Genomic DNA, 14,704 nt, shown 5'->3' on the forward strand with positions numbered 1-14,704 from the left:
TTGGGATGCAATCACTATGTTTTTCTAGGTTAAGACCAAAAAATGTGCTTTTTCGAATACAGAAGCCATAAGCTTTCTGAGGTACACGGGACTTTCTGAGACAATCTTCGATAACATTGAACATTTTGTCCTTGGTCATTAGACAGGACCAGGAATTACTGTACAAAAATGTGCCTCTGGATTCTTTGCTGAGAAAGCAGAGCAGTACGCTGTTTTTGTCAACTAGAATTATCACACAGAAGGCAATGACACAAATCATTCTATACCCACGGGGTACCAGTACCAATCCTATAGTCATTGTTTCCATGTGATCTGTACCAAGAAGTGGTATGAGGAGCATAGCCAGCACCAAACCTGCGATCTGAGAGATCATAACTGTAATCCTGTCCAGAAACACGAGTATACCTGCGATCTAACAAATCATAATTGTAGTCCTGTTCAGAAACACGCGGAGCTCGCAACCTTCCTGCATCATGGGCATTGTCTGGAAGCAAATATCGTGTGTCTCGAAATCTGTGTGCCCTTGACTGTTGTTGCACCATACGATCCTGCCAATTCAACTCTGGGACAAAATGCATCTCTGATCGATTCAAGGCAATTCCTGTATTACCTATCCCTCTCATAGAATGCCTATGAAAGGGAAAAGGATCTCCACTAATGGTCCTATATGTAGACCCTTCTAGTAAGTGTGAATCATTGGGTTCTACATTTTGAAATTGTACTCTGTAACAATATTCACCATCATCATCACTGACAAAGAAAACAGAGAAAAACAAAAATATATTCATTTTTACCTGGATATCGCAGGTTGTGCCGCATACAAGGAATCCATATCAGATGATGCTTGTGGCCTTGCAGTTTCATTTGACGTGGCAATCCATGGCCTCAGCTCTGGAGATGTAATTGGCTCAGGATTAACTAACATGACCTGTTCTCCAGAGATGAGCCAGGGCATCCTGTATTGCTGCCTATCGTGTGTTTCCATGTATGGATCTGAATTAAACAATTAGATGAGCATATTAGAATCGGACATAACAAACCTGCACAAATTTGCAAAAGGTCCAGACTACTGAATTACTTGTTGAATAGTTATTTTCCCTGCAAAGACCACAATCATTGGTATTTTAGATACGATTTCACATAACAAAGAGGTTTCATCCGCTCTAAATAAAATTATATTTCTCACTCACCCATATGAAAGTGGTAATTGTCTATGTGAACCCTGCCTGAAGGTCTGTCCGAACTGCTTAACATAAACAAATAAATCAGTGACATCTTGTAGTAATGGATAATCTGATGGTTGTCATCAACTGACAAAACTATTCCATCATTATTGAAAATAAATGACGCTGTCACTGAGAACAGCCACAGAAAGAGTCACAAAGGAGTCCTATTGGTATCTCATTTTGGACGCTTAACTTAGCCAAGATATTTTCTATCCTTATGCTAAATAACTCTCTCAGATGCTATGGTCCACTGCCCCCACAACCAACGTCTCCAACCAGTAATATTATCCGTCACATCAATATGATAACAAGATTTTGATCATAAAGAATAGACACTTGGAAATGTTTGCTATGCATCTAAGAAATGACATGAACTTCGCTAAGAGATTGTGAAAACAATCCCTCACATGTAAATTACAAAACCAGAATTGCCATGAATACATGAAGTCAATCCAATGAGAATTTAGGAAATCCATACACAAAATATCAGAAAGCATATGTAATATTAACACAAAATCCATACTCAAAATACCAGAAAGCATATGTAAACTTAACACACAATCCATACACAAGATACCAGAAGCATATGTAATGTTAACCTGAGACTGGGATGCTTTCCAGCCGTTAACTTTACATTGTAACCTTGTAAGTGAGCTAGATGCAGCTATAGGAACATCTGAATGGACATAACTAAGCAGCTAACATGCTAATCTAATTTCACTTTTTATAATTTAGTTTTGTCGTACTTCATAGTTAAGTAAATTGGAGTAAAAGATTGTGATACAATAAGGAGATAAAGAGTGCCATAGACATACCCTGCCATCAATCACATTATGTTGTATTCCACTATAGTTGTCAGGATCTGAAAGAGAATTTCTCATAAGTTGTGATTGCAAGAAACAGCCGCCAGAATATAACCATTGTCCTCCCTCTACTTGTCGGCAATTTGGGCACTGCATTGCTCCTTTAGCATTGAAAGCAGAACCAATACAGTCTGAAAATAGAAAAGAACTACACTGGAATCAACATATAAATGGAATGAAAAATATATCAAAACTGTTTCTAATAGCTGATATACGAGAGAGGAGTATGTTCTGGTTGCAAGGATAAATCAAGAAACTCCTATCATCCATAAATAGCATAAATCTACTTATGGATGTTAGTTTTAAAAATAGTCATAGGAAATTTAAATAAATATGACTGAAATGGAGTGAAAAATAGTTTTTCTGTCCTGCCTTCAAGCAGAAGAAACATGCCAAATGACACTGATTCCGCTCAATATATATATGCTCTGGCATTCAAGGGTCACTAGCTCTCGTTGTCATTTCCTTAACGCTTTCAATCTCAAAAAATAGTGGAACTTGAATACGTTCATCTAGATCTATGTGCATGATGAAGACCAAGAACATTGTTCTCCTCTCAATTAAGACATAAAGCATAGAAGGTATCAAACAGTATATCTTGCAAGCTCTCTCATAAAATATTTATGCATTACAAGTCCTGATGAATTTGTGAGTGTCTGGAGTAGTCATCAGTAGTTAACATAATGCATTACATGAATGCTGAAATGAATGATACTAACTTTCCTAATACAGTGATTTCTACGGTCAGAGATTTCCCTCATAGTTCTGGTTCTTGACCTATGAGCCACAAGCCAGGGATCCACTTATGTACCCTTTGTTTCCATAAAAAAAGATGAATAAAGAACAAGTATTTGGTAAAAATAATAATAATACTACAATCCTCTCAGCAAATGCAAATATGAATGAGACATCGTTCTTTATTGTCTGCAGCACAGTTACATATTCAATATAAAATAATAATTAATATGGATATGGATACTCCCTTGTCCAGTTGTTCTGAAATGGAGTGCATCTCAACACGATCTTTGTGAAGAGTCTTTCTTGAAGTGATCCAAGCCTCTCTTCTGTAGAGTTGCAATAGGTCGTGCAGCAATGCTTTGATCAATCGTGTCTTACACGAGCCGGGGGATCTGAAGGTTAAGCACTTCACGTCAAGGCCATGTTGTTGAACCATCACCCATGAGTTCCACGATCCTCCTCTGTTGTTGCCCTTTCTTTGATGATTTCAAGTGCCTTAGGTGTGTGATTCTGTGAGGAGTCATGGCTTGGATTCAGACGGTACAGTTCATTATTTCCCATGTGGATGCAACCACTTAAGCTCAAATCGTGTCACGCAGAATAGTTGTGTTTCCACATATCATTTATGACAATATTATGACTAATGGATACTTTATTTGTCTCCCAAGTCAGGGTTGGACTCCTAGCACCCATTCAGCTCCCCTATGCATAAGAGCCAAGTAAACCATAGTATTGAATAGCCACATTTGGTTGGGATTTGGTACAATTGTGTTTCATGGCATTGTTATTCTAGCATACATGGCCAACGTCACATATCCTCCAGAGAGTCAATCTTTGACAGCTAGGGTCATAGGAAAGCATCGTGTGGTGCTTGTAAATCTGACTTTTAGGTAGACATAGGAATCTGCTACTTCAACCTGACCTCCTAGAGTGGGTGAATATAACTCGGCAAATTGATGAGGGTGAGTGAAAGATCATGGTCTTAATATTTCACAAGGTACACCTGCATATTATTCAGAGACCAAGATATGTCATCAGCGGAAAGAAGAATGTGGATGCCGGTACCTGATTTATGCTGATTCCCTCGCTGCCTCTGCATTTGATGCTGTCAGCAACATCATCGATTATAGTAGAAAGTTGAGGGTGGAATTCTTGTCAAGAGGTAGTCAGGTGAAACTCCTGCTGAGGGTTGTGGTATGGCGGATTGGTGAGGAATATCATAAAAGAAGTAGCTGCTTCTACCAAAGAGTATAGCATGTCTTTCCTCACTCGCTCTAAGGTGTATGCAAATCTTCTTAATTGTATGAATATTGTAATACTCTCAAACAAATTGTAACTCTTGCCATCTACCCACAGCTCTACACAGTGTCTTCAAGGGCCATCTCTTGCACTATGCATAATGCTTGAGCATGTTTTTCCAAGTATTTTGTTTCTCTACAATAATCCCCAAACAATACAAGCTCAACTAGCTAGCTCATATGATATCATGTGGAACTAAAGATGTTTTGTGGATCATCAATGATAGCATCATAGCTAGAAATATCTCCAGTTGCATTGCCGCCTAAGAAATCTAGGTGCTAAATCATCTCTAGATTTATGAACCACATCACAGTTATGCTTACAAGGGAGATCCAACATAAAAAATGCATGGCTAAAATTTAAACTATTTAATTATCTCTATTTTGACTGTGAGAGTGGAGAGGACAAGTTTGATTCCTCACGTAACGAATGCTGATGTGTGTAAGATAGTGTTCACAATCACCCCAAGGTTCACCATAATGCCATGCCACATATAAGAATTGTTGAGGACATAGAGGGACCCACTACATGTAGGCATGTGACTGGTGTCATCAATATGTGTAGTCTGCCACAAAGGTACTACAGCTCAGAGTGGTTGCAGTACAGAAAAGGAGGGCATGAACTTATATGGATGTAATTTACAAAGGCATCCTTATCATCTACGAAGACATCAGAGATACATTCACACCCTCTTCCATGACAATACCACCTTTGTACAGCTTATGAGAGTCTTCATAAGGTGCAGTTGGAACAATTAGATCTGCGTAGATACTGAGAGCTACAACTACAGGTGCAGATATCAAGTACTACACAAACTAATTTAGCTCTCCAAATCTTTCAGCTACTACTCCACAGGTATTCTCAAATCCCTCTATGATACGCCTTGGCAATACAAAGCACGCTTAAGGTCTGTCTCTTTAGAAAGCCACAAAGACTGAAGCACAGATATTACAGCCAGATCCAGTCCATTGCTTGCTTACAGGATCTCCCCCACAATACTTGTATGAAGCAGAGGGATGATCTCTCATTACTACACTCTTGATTTGCATGTTGTGTCATTGTACAGCATAGCTCTTTGATAGTGTTGGTCAGTACCTACAACATGGTAGCTTTTTCATTTACTCACTAAATTATTTTGTAGTTCATAGATCCAATCACAGAGCTCCGATGAGATACCATATTATATCATGGTTGTGGCTGTTGTAGGCCTCATAGTCACTTTGGCCTCTTTACAGCATTAATAAGATTTTTCTTTCTTTATTCGTCTTTCTCTCTGAAACATTGTCACACTTATGGGTAGGCAGGTGTAGCTCTTGTCCTGATGCATCTTTGATCATGAGTCGGTTTTGCAAATCAGACGAAACCCATCCTCTAGAATGAGGAATATGTTAGCCAGATTTTTCATAAATATGCATTTGCCAAATTCATCTTGAGCCAGCTTATGGGGCCAAATGATAGTTGTGAGCATTCTCGGAGGTCGAGAGCACAATCAGGTTTCGTGCTCTAGAGCCAAATCTGTATTCTTCTTTCCAGGGCATCCTTAATCATAAAATTGTGGTGGTAATGTCATCTAGTTTCTCTTGGCAGTGTGCCTGAAGATCTAGGGTGCTACATATATATAACGACTGTCCTCGGCAATTTTCCCTTTGCTTTATCTTTGGAGATCTGCAATCCATTTTAGTGTTGTGTGCCTCAAGCTTAGGATTGCCCATAAAAATTGAGATAATGGAGCACTCTATGACATTGGAATGATACCTTTAACTCACAGCACCTGATATGAGAGGTAATCATCAATGTCTTCTACAATTGTGGACCACATTTCTTGATTAGTGGTATTTTTGAGCTTCTGGACTAGTTTTTTTATCAATTGAACATCACCTTCCACTACTATTTAGAAGGGTCTTTTGGCACACTGGTCTTCTGATATATGAATCATTACTTATTTCACGAAGCCCATTTTGGGGTTCAGTTACTGGTAAGAATCCCAAGACCTGCAAACGGCTCCTACCTGTTACCAAAAGTTGATGATGATGCAACTCTTTGAGCATGGCCCTTGCCTAGTTTAGGAAATTCTAAGGAAAATGAGGAGCCTTTCCAGAGTATAGATAACTTGCTCACACATTGATGTGGCTTTTCTTGAGCTGTGCGAGGTTGATAAGCTGCATCACTTTCATGGGATTTCTTCATAGGTTCTTGGATGGAATCATAATAGATGTTGAGGCTTGATATGAACATCTTTTGAATGTTCTACCATTTGCTGCAATATGAACTCATTTAAAGTGTTTAACTTTGGCACAGTAAACATGAAATCCTCACATCATATCGAGGCACCAATGAGAGTTAAACTAATGCAAGTTATGACAAGAAAAAGTTGCTAAAACTCAACAGCATCTTGAGGAAGCAAAGCCTGCCCAGGAATCTTCAGCATAGCCTCCAACACTTCATTTCAATCACCTATACTGTCTCCTTCCCCAAATGTAGTAGAGAATCTTTTAATTATGTTGTAATCACAGTTCTCGCCCACAAAAAAGGCTTTTCCAAATTGCTTGATATTATTGAAAGAACCAGCAATACAAGAATTAACTGAGATAGAGTCGCCACTAAATCTGGCTTCAACAAGAGTCCCTATGGAGCATAAATAGTAGGCATTTTGACTTTACCAATACCAAGAGGATAAGAATTACCATGATCTCTGAACAATCAAAACCCCCGATGTACTGCTGCTCAAAACCCTCCTTCATGGAGCATATTCTATGACATTGTGATTCTACCCATAGAAAATTTCATATAGTTGCAGCAGCGATAAGATTTGCAATGATCTGCGATCATACAAAACCACCTATGTCTCAGAGCTCAAGACCCATCTTTCATCGATCCAAAAGTGCAACGGTTTGAAGAGGTGTTTTTACCACATCTTTGCACATAAGCTTTCAATAACTTATGCACTCGAAACAAATCTACATCACTTAGCCTGCCAATATTCAAACTTAAGCCCGATTTGTTTAGAATTTCTCATTAACTCCACATGTAAGCCATTCACATTAAAGGCAAATCCAAACAAATATGGATGTTGTTTATGGCATCCATGATTTGAAGGATACAAGAAAATCTTAATAGCAGTGTAGTATGAGAACACATGCGATGAAAGTGCTATAGATCATCACATGAACAAATAATAGCAGTGTAGTATGAGAAGCACTGCAAAAACATGTTCCTTCAGGGTTTAGGGTCAAAATCAGACATTTAGACATTTAGACTTTTACCTAATTCATCCTAGCCATAACGCCTATGTCTCTAATACTGAAAACATACACAGAAAAGATAGCATAAGTAGGAAAGGGCACGCCAAATTATTGACGTGCACATGTCATCCAATTGATAGAAACCTCTTCATGGTATGTTGCTGAAAGGTTGCTAACGAGTGTTAGCAAAGGGTTAGTAATTGCATGGTCGGAAGTTGTGTTGGTAATTGCAAGGTTAGATGTTGTAAACTGGCTGTGATCCTTCATATATTAAAATTAATATATTATATACTTGTACCTTTATAATATTAACTTTTCCATTTATTACACATAAAATATATTATATATAAGCTTATTACAACATATAAATAATGTTTAGTATAATAATGTGTCCAAGCGATTTCAATATTCGGTCAAATTTATTTTCCCCAGGGATTGAACCAGGGCCCTATGCAGACAGCTTTTGACAATTGCTTTACTATCAAGAGGGAGGTCAGAGAATAAGAGAAAAAGAAAGTGAAAAAGATTTCAACCCAATAAACACTTTTGGTGAGCATTTCAAGTTTCATACATTAGTTTATGGCATTGAGCCTGCCTAAAAGGAAAATCTATTCTCATAAAAATAGTGTGCCTATTCCCAATTTTGTGCCATTCAACTTATCATCCAACGTTTGAAACAAGGTATTAGGATCAAAATTAACCGAAGGAAATTCTAGTTTCATAAAAATAACGCGCATATTCCCAATTTATTGCCATTCAACTTATCTAATTACAATGTGTGAAATAAGTTAGGATCAAAATTAATCAACTCTGGAAACCATGTTGAATTCGAATTTTAAAAGATCAAAAATCAGCTTCTTCATTTCTCAATCTAAGCATGCAGCTGGGATCATGATTTTTTAATTTCAACTGTGGGAGCTTGAAGTTTGTGATTGATTGATTTTTAAATTTACAGCCCCGAGAGGGTTGCTATAGCAAGTGATTCAGGAAGTTAGGTACAGCCTATGCAAACCGAGCTACCCTCATTTTTGAGAGTTAGGTATAGCTCAATTCTCAATCTCTTTACTTGGGTTTGCATCAAACATTAGGCTTTGCATTTAACAATATTCTACCTATAGATTTGTACACTTTCACTCTCTTTACAGAGTGCAATATTCATCACTGAGACTTGATTTCCAAGAGTAGAAGGCTCTTCAAGAGAGTGTTTAGGGTTTCAAAATGTGGCATAGTGGTCCTCAGGTTTCAACTTCACAGTAAAATCTCAGAGATAGTCTTTCAATACGTACTTGCATTCTCAATACCTAAGAGTATGTGTATGGACAAGTCATCTTGCACACATGTTTGTGAATAATGCACATGTGCAATATATGTATATGCACATGTGTGGTCATACGCATGCATGCATTTATATATACACGTTTCCCACATGCACATAAGTGTATGACAGCAACACATTAGCAAGACAATATCCTAAGAACAGCAAAAGTTTACTCCATGACAAGTTCTAGAAAGGTCAAATAACTTAAAACTGTGATTTAAATGGTTTACTAAGTCAATAATATTACTGGTAGGATTTGGGTTACTCAATGGTCACTGATCAAGATTATGAGATGTACAGATAAAGCCTTTATTTACATTTCATCTTGGACTTGAATGAATTCAAACCACATAGCAACAAAATACCTTGTAAAAAAATGTAGTCATGTGCAAAAATATATATATTTCCTCAAAAGTATTTGTACATGCATTGGAAGTATCAAATATCTGCCAATTCCTCCCAAGTATTTCAAACACTCGGTTGATTCTTTTGTCTTTTTGAGAATATTCAACATCCCAATTGTCCAGTTCATAAAGATGACTGGATCTCCATTAAACCAAAAGAGGGCTGCATAATTCAATGTTTAATAATACATCTGAATAGTAGGGCACTATGCTCCATTTTTGTAAATAATATTTGGTTATACTTGCTCATTCATAAAGTGATACAGTATGTGAACCTCCAATGGGTAGATCAAGCCCTTAAGGGAACCATTGGCAGGCTGTTGGGTCTATCATCAGATCTCTAAAAGAAAGGCTCTGAAATATAAAGTTGATAATTGAAAACACCTCAAAACAGAATTGGCATCTTCAAAACTAGCTCCCTTTGAAGTGGTGCATGTCTTCTGTCACATTGAGTACCCATGCTTGAAGTGTGGACAGTTGTCATGTCAAACAAACATTCCTTCAATTATGAATAACATGCGACACTCTTGACAAAGTTAGGCTTCCAAATAAGCACGGTTTGATAATTGAAACAAAACAAATCAAAACAGGCAAGGCTTCTTCAAGTCTCCAATTCTCTCTGAAGCAAAATTTACATATTGCATATTTTGGCACATTGAATATATGTGCTTAAGACTATGGGTCTTTGGAACAAAAAACTATGTGTTAATGCTTCAATTAATGATTCCCGTGACACTCGCTTGACAACCCTGTGGATACATTCAAACCCTAGTAATGTTCAAGTCTCCTGCATGAAAACATTTTGGTTATTGAAGATTTCTAGTCATAAACCTCCTTCAAACGCTTAATTCACTAGAAATTAAGCAAAATAGTAAAACAAAAAAGAAACCACAGAAAGTTGTGGATATAGCACCCCTAGACACCTCAAAAGATAATAGCATTGCTGCGAGGTGGGATAAACAAGAGATCACCCACTTAAATAGTAATGTTGGATTCAAATATGACATGATGTCAATATCATAACTTAAGAAAGATACCTAATCCGAACCTAACATTTCTCAATAAAATCAAAAACATTATCCCTAAAGGCTGTCATGCTTCATGAAGCAATCTCTTCTTTTGAGTTAAAACTTAAAAAAGGAAGCTTAACACATGCCATACCAAAGTATTAATTATTTGGTCAATAATATATAACTAACATTGACATTAGTATAGTTGAGCCTCCTACAGGGGTAGGTTACTCTCTACCCTGGCTGAGCAGGTCTGAATGCATGCTAGGAGAAGGATAAAAACGAATCAATTCCAAGCCAAAGGAAAAACTGGAACCCTATCCACTGTCGGCACAAATATGTATCATGTGGAGAACTCCACGTACCAATAATGGGGTTGGGTAAAAAATCAAGCATATCTAACTTTACTACCATCTAGCATGAAAGCCTACCCTCCCAGCACTACATTCATATACCCACTGTGAGAAGGTGACTGGAAGGAAGCCTACCATGGCAGCAATGACTTCACTATAAGTCGAACTTCTGTGATGAAGCCTAAGAAATAATATAGATGTGAAAAATCATAAAAGAAAAATATTAGTCAAAAGCAAAGAAAGAAAGCTTTCAACATTTGACCAAAGGAAAATAAATCGCATATTTGCCAACTACTGAAAAATAGAAACAAAAGCCTATTTACATAGCAATACCTTCAACACTCAATCTTTACATGGAACCAAAAAGATATTTCTATTGTCAGATAATTCAACAGTTAAGATCTATTCTCCAAACTAACATCATAATTACGTTTGTATCAGTAATTATAACCTCCATAAAAACTCCGATGGAGACAGCTTTTGTGGTGGTTGATGTATATCATATTACGAATGTTGTAATACCACTTCATCAGAGGTTTCGTTTATTGTCAATTTTCAATTTTCAAGCAAATTGTTCAGTTCATTTGTTTCATCAAGACATGCACTGCATGTAATCTCCATTACAGTCACATGGAGGTTTCCAAGTCAGTTCTGGGTTTCCATTTGGTTTATGCATAGATAAAACGAAAGAATGTGATGTAAGGTGGGGGGCTTTGTCCAACCACAGGAACTTTAATCCCCTTGCTTTCCATATATCACTTGATGTCAAAAAATTCAAGCACAACAGATCACTTTCATGAGTCTTAGAGTATGGGTTGTATCATCCAAACAGTATATCAAGTTCATATCCAAAGTTTGAAAATCAAGTTCATACTACCAATGCGCATTGAGAAGGAGAAAATATAGAGTGTGTCTAAACTGGAGTCATCATCAACCCACATAGAATGAACATCCATCTCTCTCATCCTCTCCCTCTCCTGATTTAAATCAAGCCATAATTTGACAAAAATGAAAAAGAAATAGAAGCCTCAGAGCTTAGTCCATACTTTCTCATAAATAAACCACAAAAAGAAAAGAAGCAATAATGTTTTCTTATTTGATAACTTTTCAGACTTTGCATAAAGCTGGACGTAGAAGAGTTCCGTATATTCATAGAAAGATTTATCTGAATCTCCTGCTCGGTGGGTTTTTTTTACTATTTTCACCATTACCTTCTACATGTCTAAGGCATATTCTTTTTCCTTGCATGTTCGGTTCACTTATAAATACAGGAAATTAGAGAGGAGAATATTATCAAGATACAAGTTTTCGTTCCAGATATATTTTCTAGTAAACTAGATGCAGAGAAGTAGAAAGGACATTATTATCGAAGTGAAAGTTTTTCTTACAGATAAGACTTTCGTGTGAGCAGGAGAAGTAGAAATGATAGGAATACCAAGTGAAAGAGACCATTTTCCTTACAGGTGAGCTTCTTTTGCAATTAACACAAGCAAAAATAGAAAGCGGCAGGCTTTCAGAGGAGAATCGATGTTGTTTCTTACAGAAACGTTTCACTGATTGTAAGAGGCATTTTTAATTAGGTGAAAGAGACATTAAACCGATTGTGGATTAAACCGGGAAAATTTGATCAAGGTTAACACGGATGCTTTTTTCTTACAGCAAACCTCCTCTTGAGAACTAAAATGGGAAAACTTCAAAGGATCTTGATTTTACAAAAGGTGAAATGGAGTAAATAAATTCCCTTGCACATAAGCTTCTCTGATTTTAAATTAAAACTAGGACGGATAGGCTTATCGACACAAGCTGATAAATTTCTATTATTGTGAGGCTGCAAAAGAAAAAACAATGAGAGAAATTCAACGGGTTTATGACTTACCGAGATGAAAGAGATGACCACATTTGAGCCTCGCAACCGATCTTTCTCCTTTGATTTCTACAGGCTCCAGGCAAATCGAACACGAAACACCACCAGGGGAGGGAGAAGGCCTGGAAACTTCCATATCCATTTCTCGTTGTTTCCCTTTACCTCCTGTACACATTTCCGACTTTCTTCTCCTCTGCTGTAGGAGAGACAGAGAGACACAGAAGAAGAAGAAGAAGAAGATGGCGATCCTCCTTGATTATGTTGCTCTGAACTCTGCCGTTTTCGAGCTATGGGGAGGGAAGACGAAGCTTTCGTGCAGAGACAATTAGGGTTTGCTTCCGATCGCACTTCTCCTTCCGCAAAGCGTGAGAGACAGAGAGATTTGACGGGATCTTTCTTCTCTGTACATACATACATACATACATATATGATTATATGAATATCTATACATTTATTATTTATTTACTTGTTTTTTGTTTATTTAAGCATTATCTGTTCGTTTATCTAGGATATTTATTTATGCATTTCTATTTATTTGTTTTCATACTATACTTTGTTCGTCCAAAATTCAAAGATTGATTTTTTTTTTTTAATTTATTTATTTATTTATTTATTTATTTATTTATTTATTTGTTTGTTCTTTTTAGTTTATTCTATTTAACTCTTTTTTTGTTCTTTTTTTTTCTATTTTATTTTATGCATTTGTTTGTTTGTTAAAAATTTATTGACTATTTAATTATTTATTTTTATTGAAATTCACTTGGGAAATCCCAAGCAAATGTGTCCACTTGTGTTTCAAATCCGACTCGGAAGAATCATAGAGTACTCGTAAGAGATCGTTGTGCGGGGCACACGTGCAGCCATTACCTTCTATCATTGGCTCTTCAACTGTTTACAGGCTTTTCATTCACCGACACTCACGTCCAGACATTGCGCCTCCGGAGGGAAGATAAAAGACGGCTCCATCCAATGCCTGCACCAAATTTTACTACTAAGATGGAAACTCTACATCGATGTAACATCAACTCTAAACTCGTCCATGAGAAGAAAGAAATAAAATCTAGGACTTTTTACTCGACAGCTTGGGGCTCATGAAAAAGCAAAATCAGACAATGCCATGTATTCTTGAACCCAAAAAATCACAATTCCCAATGGTTGTACTTGGGCCTTTGTTATTGGGTTCCTTTTTATTCAAGCTGAGCATTGAATCACCCTTAAGTAATTTGCTCATTTTTGCATTCTCACCATTACGTTGCATTTGGTCTTGTCCAAAAGGCAATGTTGCGTGTGTGTAGCTTTTTTCCATGAAAATCGAAATTTCTATTTTTCTTGTTGATGTAATGACTTTGATCATTTATAGAAAATCCGTCTCTCCTCTCCTACGTGATGATCATCTCAAATTTATAGACGCGTTCCTTTTTCTTTGACTTCTATCTTTTATTGATGGGAAATCATCATAAATATGCTTGCAATGATACGTTATTGAAAGTTATGAACAAATGTCATTATGATTCAAGCTATGTCCTTATAGGTACTAAGTAATCATAGTAAACCACAAATTGAAGAAATTAGTCTAGGTAAAGTAGTGTACCTTAGCTTTCTCCAAGCATCAACCTCAATCTATTTGTACACAAATGTTTCTCCTAGCCACGATGTGCACTCTCAATTGCAACATTCACCTTAATATTTCTTCAACTTTGAGTTTCACTCACTAGCTTTAGACACAATGTATGAAATTTTTCACTTTGTCCTAAAGTGATTCATAGTTGCCATCCTAACATAATTTGCTCGCTTGTATGGTATCAATATGGGTGGGTAGCAACTCTATGGATGACGCCTACAATGTGTCAAACAAAGATTCAAAAGGGATTGAATATGTCAATAAGTGTTAGCTTATGAAGTTTCCAAACATATATGTGCCCTGCAAAATTGAAGCTTGATCACTTCCCATTAAGACCACAAGCATGAAGGACGATGTTGATTACATGCTTGAGGTTCAAAATAAAATCTCCACATCAACATTTGAGATTTTCATGGGGAGCATTTCAAAAGACACAAAAGCAAAATGTTTAGTTCGAGATAGATGCAATACGTGAAAAACAAATTGGAAAAATAGGATGCATTGCATTACTCTTGGTTCAATCGATTGTTTGGTAATTGCTTTCTTTTTTCCAACACCAATGAATCACATATTACAATAGATGTGAAGGCTCGCATCACCCATCTATACATGCTATGATATAGCCACTTTGTTTGTGGTTTGCATTGTTGTTATAAAATTTAATTTGTATTCTCTTGAATGTGAGATGAGGATTGGGTACATTAATAAGGAGACTCGTTAATCTCATTGACTATGCGTATTTTTCATTAACAAGGTTGTGAATCTA

At 36.8% G+C, this 14,704-nt stretch overlaps 1 protein-coding gene across 1 annotated transcript; it reads right to left on the reverse strand.

Moving 5' to 3' along the window:
- On the reverse strand, window positions 1–12,707 carry LOC147852216 (uncharacterized). Its single transcript, XM_087334226.1, has 6 exons — window positions 12,330–12,707; window positions 2,042–2,220; window positions 1,191–1,243; window positions 1,079–1,098; window positions 795–993; window positions 1–723 (listed from the first exon to the last, which is right to left on the reverse strand). The coding sequence occupies exons 1-6, from the start codon at window positions 12,490–12,492 to the stop codon at window positions 261–263; spliced, it is 1,077 nt and encodes a 358-aa protein (XP_087190352.1). The 5' UTR covers window positions 12,493–12,707; the 3' UTR covers window positions 1–260.
- Window positions 12,708–14,704: the final 1,997 nt, after the last annotated feature.

Source organism: Azolla caroliniana, unplaced genomic scaffold (genome assembly GCF_043228905.1).
Source record: "Azolla caroliniana isolate FFs.n. ecotype wild unplaced genomic scaffold, voAzoCaro1.0.p SCAF_18, whole genome shotgun sequence".
In the NCBI taxonomy this organism is placed as follows: domain Eukaryota; kingdom Viridiplantae; phylum Streptophyta; class Polypodiopsida; order Salviniales; family Salviniaceae; genus Azolla; species Azolla caroliniana.